Consider the following 26,075-nt stretch of genomic DNA (forward strand, 5'->3'; position numbering starts at 1 on the left):
CTTGTGGTATTTCCGTTACGGCAGCACTAAATGGCTAGGACACCCGTAAACTCTTCACTAGTTTTACCAGCTGCTAACATTTTGCCACATTTGTGTTATTACATTATTACTGTACTTCTTATTAATATTATCACCATTAAAAAAAATATTGTGTTTTAGGTGAAAGTTTACACAGCAGATTACATTCCCATTTAATAGTTTTTATACAGATTGTTCCATTACATCGGTTACATTTTTCACAATGTGTCAACATTCTCATTATTAACCATTCTGTTCTGTTTTCCATAAGTCTAGGTTCTCTATCCCTCCTTAGCTTCTCATCTTTGTTTTAGTATCAATCTTGACCGTTTGGTCTCATATAGTTGATTATTTAGGGGAGCATGGCACTCATGGGTGGTAATTGTTTATTTTATAAGCCAGTCTGTTATTCGGATGAAAGGTGACCACCGGGAGTGGTTTCAGTTCCAAGTTCAAAGGGTATCTTAGAGCGATAACCATGGGGGTTCCTCTGTTCTCTATTGGCCCGGTGAGTCTGATTTTTTTTTTTTTTGGAATTTGAGTTTTGTTCTACACTTTTTTCCTTTCTGTCCAGGACCTGCTATTGTGCCCCGGTCAGGTCATTGGTAGTAGCTGGGCACTATCTAGTTCTTCTGTCACTATTTTTTTTTAATAGCTCCCAACTGCTGTCTCTGATTCTAACCTATCCCTTCTCCCATCCATTTTTTACTGTACTGTAAGATTTAACTTTGCTCATACTTCATGGCACTTCTCTGTTTAAAACTTTTTAATATCCACAAAGAAAGTCCAAATTCAGTCGCTTGCTATTCTAGCCCTTCTGCTGTCTGTCCCTGCCTGTTTCCAGCAACATTTTCTACCTTTCTCTTATACCCGCTGTTATTTTTACTGAACCGTTTGAGAGTAATACAGATAAAACTCCCCTAAATTTTTCAGCATTTGTCTTTGAAAAACAAGAACCTTTTCCTACATAATCATAAATGACCAAATTTAGAAAATTTAGCATTGATAAACTATTACCTCCCCCATGTGTCTGTCAGTTTTTTGTACTGTGAGGGCTTGTGCGTTTCTGTGATGCTGGAAGCTATGCTACTGGTATTCAGATACCAGCAGGGTCACCCATGGCCTAAAGGTTTCAGCTGAGCTTCCACACTAAGACTAGGAAGAAGGACCCGGCGGTCTACTTCTCAGAAGCATTAGCCAGTGAAAACCTTATGAGTAGCAGCAGAACATTGTCTGATACAGTGCCGGAAGAAGAGGCCCCCAGGTTGTAAGGCAGTCAAAAGACAACTGGGAAAAAGCTGCCCAGCATCTTCCCAGATATTGTTCGAGGAAGAACAATATCATTAATAACACCTGCAAGCAAAATTTTGCTGAAGATCATTGAAAAGAGGCTGCAGCAGTTATTTCGACAGGGAACTGCCAGAAATTCAAGCCAGATTTAGAAGAGGACATGGAACTGGGATATCATTGCTAATGTCAGATGGATCCTGGCTGGAAGCAGAGAATACCAGAAGGGTGTTCACTTGTGTTTTATTGACTAAGTTAAGGCATTGGACTGTGTGGATCATAACAAATTATGGATAACATTGCGGAAAATGGGAATTCCAGAACACTTAATCATGCTCATGAGGAATATGTACATGGATCAAGAGGCAGTCGTTCGAACAGAACAAGGGGATACTGCACGGTTTAAAGTGAGGAAAGGTGTGCATCAGGGTTGTATCCTTCTATCATACCTATTCAATCTGTATGTTGAACAAATAATCCAAGAAGTTGTACTATATAAAGAAGAACGGGGCATCAGGATTGGAGGAAGACTCATTAACAATCTGCATTATGCAGATGACACAACCTTGCTTGCTGAAAGTGAAGAGTACTTGAAGTACTTACTGATGAAGCTCAAAGACCACAGCCTTCAGTATGGTTTACACATCAACATAAAGAAAACAAAAATGCTCACAACTGGCCTAATAAGCCACATCATGATAAACGGAGAAAAGTTTGAGGTTGTCAAGGATTTCATTTTACTTGGATCTATAATCAACACTCATGGAAGCAGCAGTCAAGAAATCAAAAGACACATTGCATTGGGCAAATCTGCTGGAAAAGACCTCTTTCAGGTATGGAAAAGCAAAGATGTCACCTTGAGGACTAAGGTGTGCCTGACCCAGTGCCTGGTGTTTCCGGTGGCCTCACATGCATGTGAAAGCTGAACAATGAATAAGGAAGACTGAAGAATAATTGATGCTTTTGAACTGTGGTGTTGGTAAATAATATTGAATATACCACGGACTGCCAAAACAATGAACAAATCAGTCTTGGAAGAAGGATAACGAGAATGTTCCTTAGAAGCAAGAATGGTGAAACTACGTGTCATATACTCTGGAGGAATCAGTCCCCGGAGAAAGACATGCTTGGTAAAGTAGGTCAGCAAAAACGAGGAAGACACTCAATGAGATGGATTAATAGCAGTGGCTGCAACAAGCGAAGCAACAATTGTGAGGATGGCGCAGGACTGGAGAATGTTTCGTTCTGTTATGCATAGCGACTCGACAATACATAACAAAAACAACATACTGGTATCTAGGGAACCTTGGTGGCGCAGTGGTTCAAGTGCTTGGCTGCTAACTGAAAGGCTGGTTGTTCGAACCCACCAGCCACTCCACAGGAGAAAGATGTGGCAGTCTGCTTCAGTAAAGATTTAACAGTCTTGGAAACCCAATGGAGCAGTTCTGTGTCTTACAGGGTCACTATGAGTTGGAATTAACTTGATGGCAGTAGGTTTGGTTTTGGTTATACTGTTATCTAATACACGGTCTGTATTCAAATTTCACCAGTTGTCCCAAAAAGCAGTTTTTCTTTCTGGCCTGTCTCCTTGGTGAACGAGTAACTTCCACACCAGCAGATGCTTTCCAGTTCTTGATCCCTCCTGTAGCATTTCCCACAAGGACCACTTCTTTGATCTTGGAACTTTATTCCCTTTGCATTGGTGATTCCTCAGTCCTGGGTTTCCTCCTGTTTATCTGTCGCCTCTTTTCTTTGCTAAGCCGTCTTTCACCGATATTTTTTGTTTTTATTACTGTTCTTTAAGTTGTTTTCCTTCTTTGTAACTCACCATCTTTTCACTGATGACTCTTGCCTGGGCTTCTTAGACCATAGCCCCCACCCAGCTTCCAGAGTGATCGTCTTAAAACTTTAGTTATTATCGCTTGCCTTAATTTAGTAAAATCCAGGCTGTTGGCCATAGCTTACAAGGCTCTGAATAACCTGGCCCCTGCCCTGTTAGCCAGCTTTACCTCTGTTATGGATTGAATTATGTGCCCCCAAAATATGTGTTGTAATCCTAACCTCAGTGCCTCTGGGTTGTCATTGTTACGTTAATGTGGCAGGGTTAGTGGAGGGTGTGTTTTGAGTCAATGTCTCTTGAAATATAAAAGAGATTAAACAAAGGAGCAGAGATGGGAGAGGATACATGCCAGGTCACATGAAGGTCGCCAAGGAGCAGAAGCTCAGAAGAGACAAGGACCTTCCCCCAGAGCCAAGAGAGAAAGTCTCCCCCTAAAGCCAGCGCCCTGAATTCGGACTTCTAACCTCCTAAGCTGTGAGAAAATGAATTTGTTAAAGCCACTCACTTGAGGTATTTTCTGTTATAGTAGCCCTCGATGACTAAGACACCCTGGCACCACTCTTCCCCTTTTTTCACTGTATCGTAGCCCAGTGTTGATCAGTAGAAATACTACATAAGCCATGTATTTAATGTTAAATTTCCTAGTAGCCTAGTTACGCGACCCAGTGGTGCAGTGGATAAGCATTTGGCCGCTGGCCAAAAGGTCAGCAGTTTGAATTCACCAGCTGCTCTTTGGAAACCCTGTGGCGCAGTTCTCTGTTCTATAGGGTTGCTATAAGTTGGAATTGATCCGACGGCAGTAGGCTTTTTTTTTTTTAAAGGTAGTAGGCTAGTTAAGAAAATTAAAAAACAGGTAAAATTAATTTTAATAGTATCTTTTCCTTAGTCTGATATATCCAAGGTATTATCATTTCAACAGCAGTGTAGTAGTTGTACTCTGTACACATGGGGAAATGGACTCAGTGGGAGCTAACAACAGCATAGCGTTTAATGGTTGTCAGAAAGTTGGGGAAAGTAAAGACAGTAATATAGAGGCAAAGAAGTAGACTGTCCAGTTCCTGTATATCAAACAGCATCAGTAGCATTAAACTCTTGGCTCTTTTCTTGAAGGTCAGATTTCCTGTTTCCATATGGTAGGCATGGTGGTTAAGAGTTTGGACTGTAAAGCTAGACTACCTGGTTCAAAGTTGGTTCCACTCTTATTACCTGTGTGACTTCGGACACATTTTTTAACTTGCCCATGCTTCACTTCTTCATCTGTAAAAAGAGGAACTAACAGTAGCTTTTTCACAGGGCTGTTGTGAAGAGTATATGAGTTAACACATGCAAGGCTCTTATGCAGTGGCAACTATGTGCCAGGTTCTGCCCGAAGTGTTTGCTGTTATTATCTTGGCTATTAGCCCTGGTGGCACAGTGATTAAAGTGCCTGACTGCTAACTGAAAGGTCAGTAGTTCAAACCCACCAGCTGCTCTGTGGAAGAAAGATGTGGCAGCCTGTTTCCGTAAAGATTTCTAGTCTTGGAAATCCTATGGGACGGTTCTGCTCTGTCCTGTAGGGTTGCTGTGAGTAGGAATTGAGGGCAGTGGGTTTGTTTTGGTTTTTAGGGAAGGGAAAAAAAAATATCTTTTGCTTTTACCTCTTCTAGCTTTCTGAGATTAGCTTCTCAATCTTTCCCCCCAGTTTTCCTTGTAGCATACCTGCTGTTGTCAGTTTGATCCCATGTAGATAGTTTTTAAAAGGGCAAGGTGCTCAAGGCAGACCTTTTTTACTAGTTAAATTATTGTTTGGTTTTAAGAACACTTCAGGGATTTTTTTGGTTTAAGGTTTAAAGATTATCTCAGGGCAGTAGTTGTAAGGGTTCATCCACCCTCCATGGTTCCAGGAAGCCTGGATTCCATAAGAATTTGAAATTCTGATCTGTATTTTTCCCCCTTTGATCAGAATTCTTCTGTGGAATCTTTGATCAAAATGTTCAGTAATGGTAGCTAGACACCATCCAGTTCTGGTCTCATGACAGAGGATGCAGTTGTTTAGGGAGGCAGTTAGCCACACATTCCATATCCTCCTCCTCTTCCTGCCTCTCCTTCTGTTGCTCCAGTTAAATAGAGACCCAGTTGCTATGCCTTGGCCATTTGTAAGCTTTTAGGATCCCAGGTACTACACAGTGCACTAGGAGGTAGAACAGAAGCACTAAAAACACATCATTAGACCAATTTACTTGGATGGAAGTCCCATGAAACTGGACCTTGAACCTCCAAACTGAGGAACCAAATCCTATGAGATGTTTGGCTGTACATAACCAGCCTTAGCAGCTCCTCTTTTTTTGACGCCGTAAGTGTATCTGTCACACAACTTTTGCCAGTTCAACTTTTTACAGGTGTACAGCTTATTGACAGCTATTACAATAATCAGCCGTGCAACTTTGCCCCTAATCAATGTAATTTTTTCCATCACTGTTAACCCCTCTTTTCCTCCTCCCTCCCTTCCCTGGTAACACTGATAAACTTTGGTTTCTATGCATTTGCCTTTTCTTGTCTTTTTATGTAAGTGAGGTCATACAGTATAAGTCCTTTTGTGATTGGCGTATTTCGCTCAGCATAGTGTCATCAAGCTCCATCCATATTGTAGCATATGTCCAGACCTTATTTCTCCTGCTGGCTGTAGTATTCCATTGTATGTATGTACTGCATTTTGTTTATTTATTCATTTGTTGATGGGCGTTTAGGTTGCTTCCACCTTTTGGCTGTTGTGAATAGTGCAGTGATGAACATTGGTGTACAGGTCCCTTTTTGAATCTCTGCTTTCAACTCTTGAAAGCTCTATACCTGGAAGTGGAATTGCTGTGTCATATGGTAGTTCTGAGTTACAGCTGCTAACCAAAAGGTCAGCAGTTTGAATCCACCAGGCACTCCTTGAAAACCCTACGAGGCAGTTCTCCTCTGACCTATAGGGTCCCTGTGAGTCGAAATTGACTTGATGGTAATGGGTTTGGTTTTGGTTTTTTATGGCAGCTCTATTGGTAGTTTTGTGAGGGACCACCACACTGCTTTCTACAATGGCTGTACCATTTCATATTCCCGCGAGCAATAGATAAAGGTTCCAATTTCCCCACATCTTCACCAGTGTTTTTTCTTTTCTTTTTTTTTTTTTAGCCATTCTATTGTTTTTGTTAGGTACCGTTGAGTCAGTTCCAACTCACAGTGACCCCATATACAACAGTGAAATACTACCTGGTCCTGTGCCATCCTCACAATTGCTGATATGTTTGGGCCCTTAGTTATCATGGTGGGAGTGAAATGGCATCTAATTGTGGCTTTCATTTGCATCTCTCTGATGGCTAATGACACTGAGCATCTTTTCATGTGTTTGGTGGCCATTTGAATGTCCTCCTTGGCAAAATGTTCAAGTCCTTTGTCCATTTTATGATTGGGTTGTCTTTTTGTTGTTAAATTGTCAAAGTTTTATCTATATTTTGGTTATTAGATTCTTGTCAGATACATGGTTTTCAAAGATATTCTCCCAGTTGGTAGCTTGTCTTCAGTTTTTTTGGTAAAGTCTTTTGATGAATGGAAGTTTTTAATTTTTATGAAGTCTCATTTATTTACTTTGTCTTCTCCCTATGCTTTTGTAATTATATTAGATAATCCATTGTGGAAAGCCAGGCCTGATAGCATTGCCCCTGCTTGTTCTCCTAAGAATTTTATGGTTTTAATTTGTACATTTAGGTCCTTAATCCAATTTGAATTTGTTTTTGTGTATGGTATGAGGCATGGATCCTGTGGAAATCCAATTTTCCCAGCATCATTTATTGAAGAGACTTTTCTTTCCCCATTTAATGGACTTAGCACTCTTGTCAAAAATCAGTTGACCATAGATGTGTGGGTTTATTGCTGGACTCTCAATTCTATTCCATTGGTCTGTGTGTCTGCTGGTATTGCTATACCAATACCAGGCTGTTTTGATTACTGTTAGCAGTAAAGTATGTTTTAAAATCAGGAAATGTGAGTCCTCCTTTGTTCTTCTCTTTCATCATCATTTTAGCTATTTGGGCCCTCTTGCTGTTCCATATAAAGTTGAGGATTGGTTTTCTGTTTCTGTAAAGAAGCCTAATAAATTTTGATCAGAATTGCATTGAATCTGTAGATCGCTTTGGGTAGTATTGACATTTTAACAATATCAAGACTTCTAATCTGTGAACACAAAACATCTTTGTTTAAGTCTTCTTTAATCTCCTGCAGCGGTGTTTTATAGTTTTCGTTGTATAAGTCCTTCTCGTTCCTGGTTAGATTTATTTGTAGGCATTTTTTTTTCTTAGATGCTGTTGTAAATGGAATTGTTTCCCTAATTTCCCTTTCAGATTTCTCATTGCTGGTGTATGGAAACCCAGTTGATTTTTGTTTGTTGACCTTGTAGCCTGCAACTTTGCTAAATCCCTCTATCAGCTCTAGAAGTTTTCTTGTGGCCTCTTTGTGATTTTCTGTATTTAGGTCTGCCTTAGTCTTAACGAAGCCCTGGTGGCGAAGTGGTTAAGTGACCAAAAGGTCAGCAGTTCGAATCCGCCAGGCGCTCCTTGGAAACTCTGTCCTATAGGGTCGCTATGAGTCGGAATCAACTCAATGGCAGTGGGTTTGGTTTTTGGGTTTTAGTCTTAACGACCTTTTTTCAATTTCTGGACCATGCCTCAGGGCATTAGCACATGCCGTTTCCTCTGCCTAGAGCAGACTTTTCACCATTTTTATTTTTTTAGCTCCCGTTTATGTTATTTTCCTCCCAATTTTTTATTTTGAAAAAACTTCCAGCGTAAGAAATGTTTGGAACATGGAAGAACAATGTCCATGTACCCTTTACCTCTGTTCATCAGTTGCGACATTTTACCACAGTTGCTTTAGTCAGACCTCATTTTACCTTTTTTTTGAGAGCCTATTCCTGACTTAGCTCTGCCCCAATTCTCTGCAGTTGTTTCAAGTTAATTTCCGTATCGTGCTTGAGAGAATTGAACGTAATTCATCTGTTAACGTGTTTTCTGTATCTTCCACTTGACTGCAGGCTTCACAAGGACATGAATTATCTTTCTTCCCTTCTGTAGTCCATCAAATACAGAGTTTAACACCTTTTAAGCACTTTTAACTATTTGTTGACTGATAATCTGTAAATGTACTTCTTTTTTTTTTAAGATGGCCACTTTAACCCTGAGGTGGTCAAATATCGGCAGCTGTGCTTCAAGTCACAGTACAAGCGATACCTCAGTTCTCAGCAGCAGTATTTCCATCGGCTGTTGAAGCAGATTCTTGCTTCCCGGAGTGTGAGTAATGTTGGGAACTGGCTAAAAAATGCGGGCTGTGAACTCAGAGATTTCATGACTTCAAGGAGTTGTTCAGTGCCAACAATTAAATAATGACATAGTTACAACTTAGTTCATATGATTCTTATGATCAGTGTTAAGATGCATCCTGATTCCAGAGATGTTAAAAACATGGGAAAAAGTTTGTATCTTAAAATTGATAAAATAGGGTAGCTTCAGTATTTACTAAGATAAACAAGAGTATTTCAGACACATAGTGGGTTATTAAGAAAACGAGCTTGCTCTGATATTCGTCTGTGAGTGTGCACAAGCCTTATAATGTCCTGATGGATATGAAGTACGCTAAGCTAGGTGGCCTCCTGGGTCTGGACCAGCCAGGCAATTCTTAGAGGCAAAGTTGTTTTGTCTTTAAGTGGTTTTTTAACCTTTGGTATGAAAATACTTGGCATGTATGGTATAATAAATACTTATTCTTGGTGGAACAGTTTAGCACTCAGATTTGGGGTTTTTCACCATGTAATCATCAACCTAGGCCCTTTTTATTTGGACATATATATATATATGCTTCTTTGTGATCTAGAGGCAGGAATTGGATTTGTTAAGCACCGAGGGAGAAAATGTAGACTTAGAGAGTGTCCGTTGTTCTGGAACAGACTTGGATGATAGCGTGTACCATGTCTGATCTCTTCTAGGATCTGCTGGAAATGGCCCGAAGAAGCGGCCCGGCCCTCCCTCTCCGGCAAAAGCGCCCTTCCCCGTCCCGCACCCCTGAGGAGCGGGAGTGGCGGACCCAGCAGCGCTATTTGAAGGTTTTGAGGGAAGTGAAAGAGGAGTGTGGTGACACAGCTTTGTCATCTGATGAAGAAGGTGAGCATCCATGAGCCCTTGGGGTGATCGGGGTGTCAGATTTATGCCTGACAGCTTATTGTCTAGTTGGAGCCAGTGGTAGCAATACACCTCCCCAGCAAAGGAGCCCTCAAAGTTCTCTTGCTTGGTGGGTGGGTGGTGGAACCCAGAACCTCTTGGTCTTCGGGTCACGGAGACATTCCTGTTAGGTGTTCCTTATGCTTAAGTGGCATCAGAGTTTAGGTCAGAACCTATTGGACAAATCCCTGCATGGCAGGGCTCTTTCCACAATGGGCTTATCTCTCCTATTGTGCCACTTGAGAGAACCGCTTTTCCCCTTACAGGAGAGTAGTAGTGACTTGGCCTGCTGCAATGCGACCCATCACTCTGTTGACGCCTCTCTTCCTGGAAGAGCTGTTTAAATGACCTAAGTGTGCTCCAGTCCATCTGGGGAAGGGTCACAAAGGAAGGTGGAACCCTGGCCTCCATGTGGTTGGCTTAGCCTTGTTGAACCCAAATGGCCACTTACCCAGTCTCCCCTATTGGAGTCCACAGTCACGTTGGATTTACAAGAAAAATTTTCTTTTGAAGATCTCAGCTCATGGCTTCCGAGCTCTCCAGCGCGTTCACCTAGTCCTGCGGTGCCCCTCAGGGTGGTGCCCACACTTTCAACCATGGATATGAAAACTTCAGGTGAGGACTGAGTTGGTGATGTTGACACCCCGGGAGATCAGGACGTAGATCTGAGAACTCCCTTATGGGGAGGTGGGCACTAGATTCTTACCTGCCGGGAAAACAAAGCAGTGTTACTTAGGAGATGTGGACCAAGTTTTTTACCACTCCAGTTTTTTACATGTTGGCTACTTCCTGGAGCGTAAGTAATGTTGGGAACTGAATATAAAATGTGGGCAGTGAACTCAGAGATTTCATGACGTAAACGAATGATTCAGAATGTCAACAATTAAATCTTGGCACGTTTGTAACAATTCTTATGGTTCTTATGATTAATTTTAAGTTGTATCCGGATTTCAGACATGTTGGAACATGAGAAAAAATATGCATTTTAAAATCGATGAGAGTAGCTTCAGTGTTTACTAAGATACACAAGTGGATTTCAGACACATTGTAGGTTATTGAGAAAATGAGGTTGCTCTGGAATTGATGCATAAATGTGCACAAGCCTCACACTGTCTTGATGGATATGAAGTACGCTAAGCTGGGTGGCCTTCTGGGTCTGGACCTTCCTTCCTTTTTAAAAAAAAAAAATTCCTTAGCTGACCAGCTAGTATTTTGGGCTAAAAAATGCAAAATGCAGTGTTTTAAAATAGCAATACTAAGGAGTAATTTAATAATAGAACACTACACTGCTGTGCCACCAGGGTTTCCAGTAGAACAAGAGGGGTATCCAGAACCATGGCGATTCCTTAGAATGTTTGTGAAATTAAGGAAGAATTTTTATTTGGCATAGGAATCAAAAAAGAATGTTAAGAACTTTAATGTGTTTTAGGACCAGCTAAGTATCTAGTCATTGTAATTGATCATTGTATAGAAAAGTAAAAGTGTTATTCCTGTAACCATGTCAAGATGTTTGGTGCTTGTATTACACAGGAATCAGAAGGGAGACAGAGAAATCTTACTTTTGAGTATCACAAGTGATGAGAAAATGTTAAATTTGAGCATCATGGTAGTGAGTGATGCAGTCCATGTCATTTGGTTCATTTTCTCTCAGATAAAATAGAACTGGGGGACAGTGACCTGAAGATAATGTTAAAGAAGCACCATGAGAAGCGGAAGCATCAACCAGTAAGATGGGGCGGGGTGGTCATGAGTTGTTTTTGGCCTCTAGGGTCACTATGAGTAAGAATCAACTCCACGGCAATGGGTTTGGGTTTTTTTTTTTTTTTTTTTTTTATATCTCTGGACTGGATATCCTAGGGAGCATACAGGTAGTCACTACCACAATGGGAGCAGTGATGTGAGAAGACTTGGCTTTATCTAGTGTAATCCTTACCACAGCACTGGGAGGTGTATGAATCCTTACTCTATTTTGCCAGTGCTCGGAGAGGTTACGGACCTTGTCCGAGGGCCTGTGGCCAGTAAGTGGCAGAGCCAAGAGTCAGTCCTGTGCTCTTTCTACTTTTTCATTGTTTCCATTATTCTAATTTACTAAATCAAGCTGCTAAAGCCAAGCCAGAGGGTATAGCGGAGAAAAGATGGTATCTTTTCAGGAAGAGAAAAGGCATTGATGTGGGAAGAGTCCCATATTAGAAGCTGGAACTGTGTTATCTCTGACTTTTCCACTTACTGTATGACACTGGGAGAATCCCTATCCCTTAACTTCTCTGAACCCCATTTTCTTTGTACAATAAATGTAAAATGTAATAATATTTGACAAGGCTGAAGAGACATGAGACAAGGAATGTGAAAGAGCTTTGTAAACCGTAAAGTGTCAGTCATGCAGTAGGAAGGTCGGAATTGAATTCTCCTGTGCACCGTTATCGAGTGGCCATTTTTGTCTATGTATTAATTTGGTATCACTCCTCAAATGCACCTGATACCTGACTGGTTTTGATAAGTAAATTGGCAAAATCACCATCAGTTTTAGCTCCCTTTTGGGCCCCTGTAACTAAAGCTCTGAATATCACATCTAGGATCACCCGGACCTCTTGACAGCAGACCTGACTCTCAATGACATCATGATGCGGGTAAATGCTGGCCGGAAAGGCTCTCTAGCAGGTACATGACCATGGCCCTCTCTGGGTAGCCTTCACGTGACTTTGGTGTTAAATTGCCTGAGCCCGTCTGTATACTGCAAAAACAAATCCAACCTTCATGCTGATAACCTTTGTTATTGCCTCTTAAGGTTTTATAAGATGGGAAACGAATTAAAAATCGGTACAACAGATGAGCGATTCTTTAATAAGTGTTCAAATTAAGCTGTAAATTACTCATTGGGTTTATTTATTAAAATCTAAATCTCTTAAAGATTTTTGTGTCTTTTATTGGTGGGCCTTGGGAAAATAATACTCAGATAAAGAGTCCTCCCTTCTTGAAGTAGAAATTTCAGTTCTATGACTTCCGTTACTTTTTCTTCCCAGCCCTGTATGACTTGGCTGTCCTTAAAAAAAAGGTTAAGGAAAAAGAGGAGAAGAAGAAGAAGAAACTAAAAATGATTAAATCAGAGGCAGAGGAGCTGGCTGAACCCCTGAGCGGTACTGAGGGGCTCGCGCCTCTCTCGCAGGCCCCGTCTCCACTGGCAATACCTCCTATCAAGGAAGAGTAAGTGAGCAGCAGAGATTGCAGCTCAAGAGTGAAAGTTAACTGGGGGTGTACGGTACCCTCTACCCTGGTCCTTCCTGGGAGCGGGCCTGGATTACAGGGCGTTGTATTGTGCATGTAATCCCCAGGCCCCAGAGATCTTGCTAGGAGGGTTGGAGGGTCTGAACCAGTAGAGGGATAGGCTCCCGGTCTTTCTGGTTGTTCTTACGTTTTTCTTTCCTTGTTAGGCCCCTTGAAGACCTCAAACCTTGCCTTGGAATTAATGAAATATCTTCCAGCTTCTTCTCTCTCCTGTTAGAAGTCTTGTTGCTGGAGGGTCAGGCTAGCCTTCCTATGGTAAGAGTCTCTGTAGCCAACTTGTTTTGTGACTTGGGCAAACTCTCGGCAAAACATACCCTCACTTGCCTGGCACATCTGTGTAGTTGCTGGTGTAGAGCAGAAACCTGACTCTCTGCATTTGCTTTCCCTCAGCTAGAGGAGCGAGTTTTGGATTGGCAGTCCTCTCCAGCCAGCTCCCTCAATAGCTGGTTCTCTGCAGCCCCCAACTGGGCAGAGCTAGTGCTCCCAGCATTGCAGTATCTTGCTGGAGAAAGCCGAGGTAAGGTACCTTTTTCTGTTGGGTCAGTGTGTTTTTTTACCCCCTTTGTCTAATTAGTTCTTACAGTAAACTGCAGCTTTTCTGGTTCAGTCTGTCATGCATTGGCACTTGGAGGCTTCTGCTGTCCTGATAGACTCTGAAACATCTCAGAGCTCAGGGATGCCAGCCATTCCGAGTGTAGCTCTGGTTGCGCTTTTGTCAGGGTTAGTGAGAAGGAGCACACTCCCTCTTCCCTGTGTGACTTGTTTTGTGGTCTGTGTCCTGGCAGCTGTTCCTTCCAGTTTCTCTCCGTTCGTGGAATTCAAAGAGAAAACCCAGCAGTGGAAGTTGCTTGGTAAGTAATTCATATTACCCACCTTTAACAGTAGATTTTCATTTTCTTGTTTCCCCCTGCTGTGGTTCTTTTGCCACATCCAGTCAGTACAGTCTGGTAGATTGGAAAGACAGGAAATACTAAACGTTACTTTGTACAGTGAAAGAATCCCTCAAGACTGCTTTTATACTCCCAGGGTATGGGTTTCACTTCCCACTGGACTTGGGCTCACCGAAGCTGAGGTGGAATATCCCATCTGTTATGATGTGTCTGCTGATGGCACGGTTTAACACCTATGGGTATAGGAGTGCTGGTAACACAACAGTTGCTACCAAAAGGTTGGTTCAAACCCACCTAGCAGCTCCATGGGAGAAAGACCTGACGATCTGCTCCCGTAAAGGTTACAGCCAAGAAAACCCCATGGGGCAGTTCTGCTTTGCCACTTGAGGTTGCTATGAGTCGAAAATCAACTCGACGTATTTAACAATGGTGTGGGGTTGATTTATAATACAGGTATGCATCACTTAACGTCCACGATGTGTTCTGTGGAATAGAATGTTATATGATTTGGACCTCGTGCGAACACCATATTATATACATGACTAGCCTGCAGGATAGTCACTGGGTGAGACCAGGACCTATGCCATCACCGAGGGACCATGTGAAAACTTTGGCTTCACTGCCGTGGGTCCTGTACGGGCTTCACCCGATCCCTGAGACCCATGCCTGGCCCTGTTGCGGTGCACACTCACCTTCCAGACAGCTGCCTCTGGGTGCGCCATCAGCTCCCTTCCCTTCCTTCCTTCATGGACTGCTTGGTGGCTGCCACAGTGGGAGGTGCCACAGCCTCAGCTGGGCGTGATAACGCAGGGCGCCCTGGCCAACTGGGGCAGCGGCCTCAAGTGGTATCCCCCTCAGTGGCTGTGGTGGCACCTGCATCGTCCTTGCCTGAGGCGAGCGTGGTGGTGGTGGGATAGGCAGCTGGTAGATGGGCTCCAGGACCCTCTCCCCTTGCCACCCCAGGGCCAGGGCTGACATGGGACTGGAGAGCTAGTGAGAGATAGGATCTCCTGTAATTAGCAAAGTATGCCCGCTATATTCCATTCTCCTATCAGATTTCTGAACTCTGTTATAACCTTGTGGGACCATGGATGTTGTGAGGTACATGTCTGTGATATTATTATACATTTCTAAACATGTGCTTTTGAAATTACGTACAACAAGATGTTGTACAGCCCTAAATAAGCTGCTTCTAAAGGGCAGGGTTCTTATTTTTGCCTGAAATTTATAAATCTCTACTTAATGTGCAAGTTACAGCAACATAGTCCTAAAGTAGCTTGGTGAATGCTAACCTAGTGATGGTAATAAACAGGGAAATTAACTTGATTTCCTATAGAAATTCACAGACCCTCCCTTTGCTCTCTGATGAGTGATCTGCAAAGAGATGGATGCACCTTAGAGCATTTATTGAGCTACTACTAGGTGCCAGGCACTGTGTAAGGTGCTGGAGGATGTAGTGGTTTGCAAGCCAGATAGTATTCTCCCCTCATGGGGCTTAAAGTCTTTGGGAAACCAGTATTCGTTCAAATGAAACAACAAATTGATATATTCTGTAGAGGAAAATGCCAAGAAGGATGGGAGTTTGTAATGAGGAATTGATGTCATCTGGAGAGTCAGGCAGTAACGTTTGGGCAGAGATGTTAATGATGAATAGGAACTAGTTATGGATGGTGGGGAAAGAGCATTCCACGTGGAGGACACAGTGTATGAAGAGGTGGAGGTGAGAGTGCCCTCAGTGCTGCTGGGAAGGGATTTTTTTTTTAATCATGACAGTGTAACATTTGCCGATTCAACGTTTTTCAGGCATACAACTGAAATTAATTATGTTGTGCAGCCATCACCCATAATCATTGCCAGAGTTCCTATCACCACAAACAGAACTTGCTGCTTCCAAAACAATGACTCCCTCCCCGCCCCTGCCTGCCCCTGTGACCACGAATTAATCTTGGTCTGTATACGTTTGCCTGTTCTTATTATTTCATATAAGCAAGATCATACAGTATTTGTCCTTTTGTGATTGACTTAATTCACTCAGCATAATGTTTTCAAGTTCATCCATGTTGTGGCATGTATCAGGACTTCTCTGTGACTGAGTAGTATTCCGTTGTATGTATATATCGCATTTTGTTTGTCCATTCATCCTTTGATGGACATTTAGATTGTTTCCACCTTGGGCCCTTGTGAATGGTGCTGGAGTGAACACTGGTGTACATGGGTCTGTGTTGCTGCTTTCAAGTCTCTTGGATATCCACGTTGAAGTGGATTGCTAGGTCGTGTGGCTGGCACAAGTGGTTAAGGGCTTGACTCCTAGCTGAAAGGTTGGCGGTTTGAACCCATCCGGAGGTGCCTCGAAAAACAGGCCTGGCAATCTGCTTTTGAAAGGTCACAGCCGTGAAAACCCTATGGAGCAGTACTACTCTGTACACATGGGGTAGCCATGAGTTGGAGTCTACTGGACAGCAACTAACGAGAATAACAAAGATGGTAGCTGTATGTTTAACTTTTTGAGGAACTGCCAAACTGATTTCCACAATGGCTGTACCATTTTGCATTCCCATCAGCAAGGAATAGGGTTCTAGTCTCTGCATGCCTACTGACGTTTGTTATTTTTCGTTTGTTTTTTTTATCTTAGTCATCCCTAGTGGGAGTGAAGTGGTATTGCTACCTCCCATTCTCCAATCAGAATTTCTGAACTCTGTTATAACCTTATGTGGCCATGGTCAGATGTTGCCAGAACGGATGTCATGAGGCACATATCTGTAATATAATTATTTTTCTCCATGGCACACAGCTAATGACATTGAGCATTTTTCATATGCTTTTGGCCATTTGAATATGCACTTTGATAAAATGTCTGTTCACGTCCTATGCCCATTTTTTGATTGAAAGTACAGGTGGAATACAAGGGGTAAGAGTGATGTGCTGACCCCAGCTCATGGGAGCCCATGGTACCTGTCTCTCCCAGCTCTGTCAGGTTGTGGCTTGAAAGCAGAGGTTAACAGTATTTTTCGAAAGGACCAGATAATAAATAATAAATATTTTAAACTTTTGGGTGGTCTGGTTTCTGTTGCAACTATTCAACTCTGCCTTTTTAACGCAAAGCAGCCATAAACAATGTGTAAATGAGTGGGTGTGGCTGTTCCCATAAAACCTTCATTACAGAAAAGGCATTTTGCTGACCCTTGATGTATACCACAAAGATCTGCAAATGCTAAAATCAGCCCCTCCTCACTCCCCATGGTTAAAGAGACAGTGAATGTAAACAACTTTTTCGGAAAATTTACCTGTGAAGGGCAGGAGAGGATAGTAAGGGGATTTGATGCTAAAAGAGGAATTTTTTAAAGTGGGAGAAACCTTGAGTGAGTTTAAGTGTTGATGGAAAGAATACAGTGGAATACAGGAGTGAAGGGAAAATTCACCATAAATTTCCTGAGCAGGATGGAAAGGATTGGCCTTGGATGGGAGAGGCAGCCTCTTTCTTACCATTAGCAGGAGGAATGACAGAAATAATGAATATAGCAGTACGTTTCTAGGCATTATTGTGGGAAGGTTGAAGGAATTTTGATCTGGTAGCTTTTCTGTGTAGTGTTGCCAGGTGGAAACTCCAGGTGTGACTTGTTACAGCCAATAAACAAGAACCCGGGGTAGGAGAAGAAAGGCACCTTTATTTCTTTGTACGAGGAAAGGAGCAGTTGGGGCTTTTGCCTCCAAGACTGTTCGCAGGCAGCTTGTGGAGGTGGGTTTTTACAGAGAGCAGACAAGGAGATGCAAATTCACCATGAACATTCAGGATTGACCCTCATGTCGGTTCTCAGAGCTTGGAGATGACTAGGCATTTTCTTTAAACAAGGGTTCAATTCTCTGGGATGGAGGAAGAGGTCGATTTTCCTTCATTAGCACGTTAAGTCTCCACCTAGAGGTGGGTTGAGGCCATCTGTGGCCCATTCTGTGGTTATCTTGTCAAGGACAATTTCTGAAGAATGTGCGGCCTGTTCTGCTTGGTGTAGGAGGATGTCTTAGTCACCTAGTGCTGCTGCAACAGAAACACCACAAGTGGACGACTTTAACAAAGAGAAGTTTATTCTCTGACAGTCCAGTAGGATAGAAGTCCAAATTCAGGGCACCATCTCCAGCGGGAGGCTTTCTCTGTGTCAGCTCTGAAGGAGGGTGATGCATCAGTCTTCCCTTGGTCTGGGAGCATCTCAGCACAGGAACCTCAGGTCCAAAGGACGTAGTCTCCTCCTGGCACTGCTTTCTTGGTGTGAGGTCCCCAACTGTCTGTTTCCCTTTATCTCTTGAGAGATAAAAGGTGGTGTAGGCCATACCCCAGGGAAACTTCCTTTACATTGGGTCAGGAATATGACTTGGTAAAGGTGTTAGAATCCTACCCTAATCCTCTTTAACATAAAATTACAATCACAAAGTGGAGGACAACCACAGAATACTGGGAATCATGGCCTAACTAAGTTGATACACACATTTTTGGGGGGATATAATTCAGTCCATGATATGGGATAAGCCAGAGCAGGTATCTCTTAGAAGTGTTGGACTCTGAGGCTGCTTGCCTCAGTAGTAGGTGATAAGAGGTTAGGTCGAGGAATGGGAGTTATGAGAAGAGTGAGGAAATAGCCATCAGGGAACGTGGGAAGACAGCTTGACAGCCCTGACGGTGGGATTGCGAGGCAGTGCCGAGGGCCTTGTGGAGTCTGCTAACCATTAATTTAAAGTGTTACACTTTACCTTTTTGTGTGATTTCTCTTACAGCCTTCAGTTGCTTGAGTTCAGGCAAGGAGAATGTGAGTAGTCTAGCTTTGGAGCTTTGCTGGATGGGAATGATGCAAAGATAGAAGCACAGAGATTCTACTGTATTGCCAAGAGTTTTGTTGAAATGATGGACACAGAATTGAGCTGAAGAGGGAGCGAGCGAGCTAGGGGGGCTCATGGGAGAGGGTAAGTAGAGTGGCAGTGGACTCCAGGAGTCCTGGTGAGTCAAGGTGAAGCTTTGGTAGGGATAGTTGTACAGGTAAGCAGGAAGTCTAGGTGATTGTGGTCAGCAAGCAGAAAGCTTGGCCGTGTGCAGGATCTCAACCCTGGCTGTACACTATACTCAGTTGGGGAACTTTTAAAAACCTGCTGCCTGGGCCTTACAGGGATTTTGGTGAACTGGTTGGAGTGGGACTTCAGCATTGTTGCTTTTAGAAATTCACCGGGTGGTGCTTACAGTTAGCCAGGATTGAGAAACACTGCAGTAGGCGTTTTGAAGATAGAGCTGTTTTAGGTAATGACAAAGTCCATTTGTGATTGTGGGAATGAGTGGCTGGAGTAGAGAGAGGAGATCATTGAGATCACAAAACTGAGAGGTTCAGGTATTGTCTGGACTGTCCATATGGATGTTGAGGAGAAAGGTGAGCCACGTGCCCTGTGAGGAGGAGTGAGAAGTCAGTCACGGCAGTGAGCAGGGGACACACAGGTGGGGAGGTGCAGAGGAGGAGCCTCCAAGGAACACGTTTTTGTTTATTTTGATTTTCCTGAAGAGCTGGGGAGTAGTGGTCTGGAAGCGTCTGTGGGGTACAAGGAGGCCGACAGTATGGGGTGGTTTCACAGGCAGAGAGAGGGTACTTGCAAAGGACCATTGTTGCTGTAGGTTGTCATATGTTATGTCTGTGGAATAGATGTGACAAGTAAGGTGAAAGTTGGGATTTTGAATAACCCTTTAGTTATTTTGTATTTTTGTTTTTCTCTTAGGCCAGTCTCAAGATAATGAAAAGGAATTAGCTGCTCTCTTCCAGCTGTGGCTGGAGACCAAAGACCAGACTTTCTGTAAGGTATGGTTTTTAAGAAACACCAGACCTTTCTTATTGGATTTCCAGAGCCCTCAAGTTAACGAAAATCCTTCGTTCATTTACCGGTTTACACTTTTCCTTTTCTCCAGCAAGAAAATGAAGACAGCTCAGATGCCACCACCCCTGTCCCTCGGGTGTGAGTATTATATGCTGTTGGTGGGTGGTGTCCCAGGAAACCAGAGTTGAAGGTACTGCCATGGTCTTGCTGACATTTCTGAGTATTTGAGAGCTTTAATGGGCTGTAGAGACCCAAGGACTCCACTGATGCTTTCTTATCTTTTTCAATACTCCTAAGGAGGGCAACACACTTCTGGCAGTAAGAGTGGCTCCCTGTGAAAGAATCCTTTTTTTTTTTTTTTTTTAACTCCTTAGTCTTAAATTATTTGGTTGTTGTTATTGAGAGCATTACACAGCAGAGCATACACCAGTTCAGTATTTTCTGCGTGTACAATTCAGTGACGCTGATTACATTCTTCACCATTCTCACCCTCCTTTTCCAAGTTGTTCCTCCTCCGTTAGTGTAAACTCGCTGCCTCCTAAGTTTCCTGTCCAATCTTTCAAGTTGCTGTTGTTATGTTTGATCCCATATTGATAGTTATTAAAAGAGCACACTACTAGTTCGGCTTACTCGTTAAGCCAAACTATTGTTTGGTTTTAAAACATTTCAGAGGATATTTTTTGGTTAAGGTTTAAAGATTATCTCAGGATGCTAGTTTCAGGAGTTAATCCACCCTCCATGGCTCCAGATACTATGAATTTCATGAAAATTTGAAATTCTGTCCTGCATTTTCCCCCTTTTGATCAGGATTTTTCTATAGATCTTGATTGGGAGAAGGACTGCATAGTAGAGTCTCTGAGAAGGATGTGATCTATCTTGTAGGTGGGCATTCTTTTTTTCCTCCCTCAGTTCCCATTTGAGAATGATTCATCTAACCCAACTTTGTTTTATCTATGAGAAAATTGAGGCATGAAGAGATTGACTTGTTGCAGGTTAGTGACAGGACCCGACTAGTATTCAGATCTCTTGACTTGTAATCCTGCATTCTTTTTATCACATCATCTCATAGTAATATTTTCTGTTGTGTATGGGGTACCCTGGTGGTGAAGCGGTTAAATACTATGGCTGCTAACCAAGAGGTCAGAAGTTCGAATCCTCCAGGCACTCCTTGGAAACTCTATCGGGCAGTTCTACTCTGTCCTATAGGTTTGCTATGAGTCGGAATCGACTCGACAGCAGTGGTTTTGGTTTTTTTTTCTTATGGGGTCGCTATAAGTCAACCAACACGATGGCACCTGGCAACAATGGTTCCTGAGTTAGATTTCTAAACAGCAGCATAAAAATCCAACATCTGTCCCTAAATGTAGAAGAACCACTGTCTAAGAGTAAAAAAGTAGGGTTGTGGAATTCAGTTTCCGGCTAGAAGGCAGAAAAGCCACCCTTGTCACCTAACACCCATGTTCCTCCAGCTATGACTTTCTTGCCGCCTTTAGGTTAGGCTCCTTTCATGGTGGTATTGGAAACAGCAGTTAAAAATGTCAGCCTCTTTCCCATCTACTCAATACTTTTTTGACTTTCTGAGAATCACACAATTTGGGAACACTGACAGGAGTTACTTGGTAGAGCTGGAAAGTGGACTTTTGACCTTTGCAAGAATTAGGAATACTCATGAGGGGACATTTTTCGTGGTGCGAAGGGAATGGACACATTTCGAGTAACGGTTCTGGGTGCTGGAAAAGGGGTGAAATCACCTGCTATCCCTCAAAATTGGTACAAACTTCTTTATGTTCCAGAAGAACTGACTATGTGGTACGGCCCAGCACAGGGGAGGAGAAACGGGTTTTTCAGGAGCAGGTAAGAAATACCTAGAACCCAGTGTAGTGAGGCCTGATTCTCCTTGGGTATGGGTTCTTGATGGAAATCCCTTAGAGATTCTGTTGGTCGGGATTGTGTGTGGGGGGTGGAAGGGGAATGACAGATGCTTTGATGGTCTTTTCTCCCAGGATAGCAGAATCAGCTTATATTCACCTTCTTATCATTTTGCTCAGTGACTGGGGCTCTGAGGATCACCCTCTCCCTCGGGGTAGATCCCCTTATTGTAGGGGAACTGGCGGGCACCCCACTGATTCTGACTTAGGAGCCGTCTCTCTTTTCTCTTGGTAGGAGCGCTACAGATACAGCCAGCCCCATAAGGCGTTCACCTTTCGCATGCACGGCTTCGAGTCCGTGGTGGGGCCCGTGAAGGGTGTGTTTGACAAGGAGACCTCCCTCAACAAAGCCCGTGAGCACTCGCTGCTGCGTTCTGACCGGCCCGCCTATGTCACCATTTTGTCTCTTGGTAGGTGTCCTGTGCTTATTGCCAGGGATTCCTTTTCTTAACCCCAAGAGCATTTTGTTTTTGCTTTTTATATAGGGGGGCTTCTGAGGGTCAGGTATAGCTTTTGGAAGCTTTGTAGCTTGGGAGGTGGTGGGGAATGTCTAGCCCCCAAGATTTATTCCAGGAATCGGTGTTTGTTTTCCCTGAAGTCTGGGTTTACATTCATTTTAATTCAGGAATTGTTCACAGAATGGCTAGTTTTAGCTTAAGTGTAGGAATTTGCTTCCTCCAGGATCTCACTCCTTTAAACAGGGGGTTTCTTGACATTTTTTTGTGCCATGAAGTCCTTTGACATCTGGTGAAACCTGTGGATCACTTCTCAGAATTATGCATTTAAAATGCGTAAAATAAAAGGCATAGTTACAGAAGAAGCCCATCATGTTGAGACTGTTATCAGAATATTAACACAAATTTACGATACAGAAATATATGTGCTTTTTTATCATATTAAATGACAAGCTCTAGCAGCAGGTCTTACAACCCTTATAGTTTCCCGATAGTGATGACTGAGTGATGTTTTGAGTTGTCTGTGCTAGTATAATGTGATATGAAAATATCTGCGATTTCTTTTACAGCATCCTGGGCACTGCCAGTATATTGTGATTCGTTACTTTTGTTCTTAATTAAAGGAGGCGCTAAATTTCAGTTAAACATGTAATTTTTTTCTCACCCAAGTTCACGGACCCACTTAATTCTGAGGTGTTCATGGAATCCCTCTTCCCTGAAAGTGTGAAGAATGTACAGGAAACTCTAGAGGCAGAGCTGTCAGCCACCAGGGGGCAGTGTCCACCTAATGCTGAGCCTTGGTAAGGTAGAGAAAGCGTAGGTGCAGGGAGCCTCAAACCAACCACCAGAAGGAAAGGGGCACCATCCCTCAGTAGAAGCCCTGCTTGCCTCTTGGACTTTCCGTCTTTTGCTTTTGTCAGTTCGGGATGCTGCAGCTCGGCTGCCTAATGGAGAAGGCACACGGGCAGAGATTTGCGAATTGCTCAAGGACTCCCAATTTCTTGCACCAGATGTCACCAGCACTCAGGTAGGATGGGGAAGAGATTTTTTCTGCTTTGTTCCAGATGGATTTAGGAAGCTTTTTTTTATGAGCAAATGTAACATAGAACAAAGTTTTAAATAAACCCAATAAAAAAAAACCAAACCCAGTGCCATCGAGTCGATTCCAACTCATAGTGACCCTATAGGACAGAGTAGAACTGCCCCGTAGAGTTTCCAAGGAGCGCCTGGCGGATTCAAACTGCCAACCCTTTGGTTAGCAGCTGTAGCACTTGATCAGGGTTTCCATGAGGAAGGAAAAAAGAGGATATCTTGACAAATGCATAGAGCAGTGACGTGAAATACTTGTGAATGAACCACGAATTTGGTGCTGAGCTCTCCTTTAGCTTACACTGAAGGGATGACTGGCCAGTTACTTAGTGCACAGTGTCCATGATGCTGAAAACAAACCAGTGTCTCGGGAGTCTGTAGTGAGCCACCGGGAGTGCTACAGCCAGGCTGGGATATAATCTCTCTACCAGCTGTGGCTTCTTGCCAGTGTCCAGATAACTTGTGTGTGTGTTTTGCTGTGTATATTCTCAACAACAAAATAAATAAAATTATGTATTAAAAAAAACAAATACCTTGTTATCTGGGTCTTACTTGTCTCCTGTTGATCTTTCTCCTGGTCTTCAGGTGAACACGGTGGTGAGTGGTGCCCTGGACCGGCTTCATTATGAGAAAGACCCGTGTGTGAAGTACGACATCGGGCGCAAGCTGTGGATCTATCTGCACCGTGACCGCAGCGAGGAAGAGTTTGGTGCGTGAGGCCCCTGGGGCAGCGTGGCAAGCCAGAGTGGGGCTGCGCTGTCGTTTTGCCCCAGTTCTGCTATTTTCTTCGTTGGCGTTCAGGCAGGAGAGGCTTGCAGGGGCAGGAATCAGCCTGCTAGTGAGGCCACTAGCGAGGCCTGGGTTTTAATGGAGCCACTCCCTTTAGAGTGCTGTTGCTGAAGCTTACTACTCTTGTTTACAGAGCGGATTCACCAGGCACAAGCAGCTGCAGCCAAAGCCAGGAAAGCCCTTCAGCAAAAACCCAAGCCCCCCTCCAAGGTGGTAAGTGACCTCATCAGAGCATCTGTCCCAGCAACCTCTGGGATGGTGATAACTAGGAGTAGATCCCTGACTCTCACCCCCTCAGTGCATCAGAAACTGCAGGGGCCGTGCCCTTCTTCAGTGGAACCTTAATGAAACCTGCCTGTGTATTTGCTTTACCTTCATCTGTAGAAGTCCAGCAGCAAGGAGGCTTCAGTCAAGGTCCTTGGCAGTGGCCCTTCAGAGCAGAGCCAGCTGAGCCTCAGTGACTCCAGCATGCCGCCCACCCCTGTCACCCCTGTGACCCCCACCACTCCAGCCTTGCCTGCGACCCCTATCTCCCCTCCACCTATCTCGTCGGTGAACAAAAGTGCCCCTAGTACCTGCTCAGAGCCAGCTAAATCTAGCTCCAGGTGAGCTTCTCTGCTTCCTCCCCAGCTCTTTCCCTCCAAAGTCTCTTTGTAGGCAGGTCCTGAGCTCTTTGTTTTCCCCTGATTTTCCTCAGTGTCCTTCTGGTGTCGTCACCAACAATGCCTCAGCTGGGAACAATGCTTTCCCCACCCTCCAGCCAGACTCCACCAGCTTCCCAGGCCACCGCCCGCGTCATGAGCCAGTCCAGCTCTGCTGGACTGCCCCAGGTGCGCGTGGTGGCCCAGTCTGGCCTTCCTGCTGTTACCCAGCAGTCAGCAGGGTCCACACAGACACTGCCACAGATGCCAGCAGGACCTCAGATCCGGGTTCCAGCCACTGCTGCACAGACCAAAGTCGTCCCCCAGGTAATGGGAGCTGAAGGTCATTGGGAAGCAGGGAGAGTGGACCCGGAGATGGTCTCATGATTCCAGCGGGCGGGTTCTGAGGTGATTGTTATTGATGATGACGCTGATCACAGTAACTCATCTAATGCTCAGACCTGGGTAGGCGTTTTCACATACTGCTTTTTATGTATTGGGAGTCAGAGCTTCAGAGAGGTGTAGTGGTTTACCCAGGGTCACGTCAGGAGGTGGGAATTAAATCCAGACTTGGTCATTCTAAATCTCAGCCTTTTTCCATTGTGTCTCCCTTCCTAGCCATGCCAGCAACTGGTTGTGTCATTCTAGAAAACATTCGTACCCTTTTCACCTTCGTCTCCTTTGCTGTAAAAGGAGAATCACAGTAATAGTTGTGTTCAGTGCATAGGCAGGGGTATAATGAGATGTTACATGTCAGTGAAACCTACCGCCGTCGGGTCGATTCGAACTCATAGTGACCCTGTAAGACAGAGTACAACTGTGCCCTGGAGTTTCCAAGGCTGTACGTCTCTACAAAAGCGGGCTGCCACGTCTGTCTTTTGTGGAGCAGCTGGTGAATCACCGACCTTTTGGTTAGCCCTCAAACACTTTAACAGCTATGCCACCGGGGCTCCCCTACATGTGAAAGCATTCTGAAAGTTCAGACGTTCACACAAATACAAGAAATGTGCACTGCCCGCTTTAGAGAGCAGTGAACCTTAGGCACTGGTAGGTTAATTGAATTGCCTGGAAGATGCCCAGCTGGAATTAGAAGTGCTTTCAGAAGGGGTAGAGATTCTGTTGATCTTCTCTTCAGTGTCTAATCAGAGTCCTGCCCTCATGTTCTGAACTAGACGGTGATGGCCAGTGTTCCAGTCAAAGCCCAGGCCACCGCAGCCACTGTGCAGCGGCCTGGAGCTGGGCAGACGGGGCTCACAGTGACAGGTCTCACCGCCACCGCCAGCCCTGTGAGCAAGCCAGCCACCAGTTCTGGAAGCTCAACTCCAAGTTCTTCGACAGCAGCTGTCATTCAAAACGTCACAGGGCAGAACATTATCAAGCAGGTAGGTGGACTCTGCTGGGAGGGTCTGACTGCTTTGTCCTAGAGCAAAGGACAGTCGGATGGATGTGTCCTGAAAAAATGGTGCCCATGGAAAACATTTGTGATCTCTGATCCTTGATTTATAGGTATTTCAGGTGTGTTTCCAGCAAGGCCAATGCAAGCTTCGTAGATGCTTAAGAGATTTCCTCTGTTTCTTTCCATATAAGGTTCTAGATTTGGAGTAGACTGTGAGAGTACAAAAGTAAAAGTAGAGTATATCTGTACTTCCTTGGTGTGGATATGACCAGGTAACCATTAAACTTCAAAGAAGTGTTAGGCAGAATAGCAACTAGCACTGCCAGGAGTGCATACTGTGTATCTGTACGCTGTGGAGGCCTTTGAGATGTTAAATAATTTAACTCTTTTAA

The 26,075-nt window shown here is 43.9% G+C and overlaps 1 protein-coding gene across 3 annotated transcripts in view; it reads left to right on the plus strand.

Moving 5' to 3' along the window:
• Positions 1-26,075, plus strand: part of NFRKB (nuclear factor related to kappaB binding protein) — a 56,065-nt gene that overhangs the window by 12,761 nt on the left and 17,229 nt on the right. For 2 of the 3 annotated variants that reach the window (XM_064268862.1, XM_064268861.1), the window contains exons 5-23: positions 8,321-8,448; positions 9,141-9,315; positions 9,850-9,987; positions 11,024-11,097; positions 11,946-12,030; positions 12,393-12,573; positions 12,801-12,909; positions 13,045-13,171; positions 13,440-13,505; positions 19,290-19,369; positions 19,477-19,523; positions 21,179-21,239; positions 21,549-21,723; positions 22,689-22,795; positions 23,443-23,566; positions 23,780-23,859; positions 24,031-24,251; positions 24,344-24,614; positions 25,460-25,669. In XM_064268862.1, the coding sequence (XP_064124932.1) occupies positions 8,321-8,448; positions 9,141-9,315; positions 9,850-9,987; positions 11,024-11,097; positions 11,946-12,030; positions 12,393-12,573; positions 12,801-12,909; positions 13,045-13,171; positions 13,440-13,505; positions 19,290-19,369; positions 19,477-19,523; positions 21,179-21,239; positions 21,549-21,723; positions 22,689-22,795; positions 23,443-23,566; positions 23,780-23,859; positions 24,031-24,251; positions 24,344-24,614; positions 25,460-25,669 (2,459 nt within the window). The remainder of the gene's footprint in view (positions 1-8,320; positions 8,449-9,140; positions 9,316-9,849; positions 9,988-11,023; positions 11,098-11,945; positions 12,031-12,392; positions 12,574-12,800; positions 12,910-13,044; positions 13,172-13,439; positions 13,506-19,289; positions 19,370-19,476; positions 19,524-21,178; positions 21,240-21,548; positions 21,724-22,688; positions 22,796-23,442; positions 23,567-23,779; positions 23,860-24,030; positions 24,252-24,343; positions 24,615-25,459; positions 25,670-26,075) is intronic. The other variant, XM_064268863.1, reaches the window with a different exon arrangement.

Source organism: Loxodonta africana, chromosome 15, assembly GCF_030014295.1.
Source record: "Loxodonta africana isolate mLoxAfr1 chromosome 15, mLoxAfr1.hap2, whole genome shotgun sequence".
Taxonomy (NCBI): Eukaryota; Metazoa; Chordata; class Mammalia; order Proboscidea; family Elephantidae; genus Loxodonta; species Loxodonta africana.